Raw genomic sequence first — 585 nt, 5'->3', positions numbered from 1 at the left:
ACAGTCAGTACTACAGTCAGTACTACAGTCAGTACTGTAGACTGACAGTGAGTAGCTGCTGGACATCGGTGGAGGTGACTGATGCTGCGTTCATGGTCCTCTGTGAATGGGGGTGTGGAGGGTGAACAGGGTGATACATCACTCAGCCAATCAGGTGTAGAGTTGGTTATGAGTGGCAGCAGCGTGCTATAAAATCGACCAATGAGGTGAGAGGAATAAAGTGGGCGTGTCTGAGCGTCTGAAGTGACTGAGTCCAGGTGAGATGACGACTTACTGAGGCGGAGTCGACTCTCTGACAGGAAGCACAGGAGGAAGCAGAGGAGGAAACAGAGGTGGAAGCAGGAGGAGGAAACAGAGGAGGAAGTAGAGGAGGAAACAGAAAAGGAAATACAGGAGGAAACAGAGGAGGAAGCAGAGAAGTTAACAGGAGGAGGAAACAGAGGAGGAAACAAAGGAGGAAACACAGGAGGAAGCAGAGGAGGAAACAAAGGAGGAAACAGAGGAGGAAGCAAAGGAGGAAAATAAGGAGGAAGCAGGAGGAGGAAGCAAAGGAGGAAACAGAGGAAGAAACAAAGGAGGAAGCAG

At 50.1% G+C, this 585-nt stretch overlaps 1 protein-coding gene across 1 annotated transcript in view; it reads right to left on the bottom strand.

Moving 5' to 3' along the window:
- The window catches only part of tyro3 (TYRO3 protein tyrosine kinase), a 14,804-nt gene that overhangs the window by 1,837 nt on the left and 12,382 nt on the right, over positions 1-585 (bottom strand). The window contains exon 20 of the mRNA XM_023430415.2: positions 36-100. Within this exon, the coding sequence (XP_023286183.1) occupies positions 36-100 (65 nt within the window). The remainder of the gene's footprint in view (positions 1-35; positions 101-585) is intronic.

This window comes from Seriola lalandi, unplaced genomic scaffold (genome assembly GCF_002814215.2).
Source record: "Seriola lalandi dorsalis isolate HSWRI2012SDOR001 ecotype SW California unplaced genomic scaffold, Sedor1 jcf7180002054902, whole genome shotgun sequence".
In the NCBI taxonomy this organism is placed as follows: Eukaryota; Metazoa; Chordata; class Actinopteri; order Carangiformes; family Carangidae; genus Seriola; species Seriola lalandi.
Note: the sequence above shows the minus strand (reverse complement) of the source record. Positions and strands in the feature narration are given on the sequence as shown.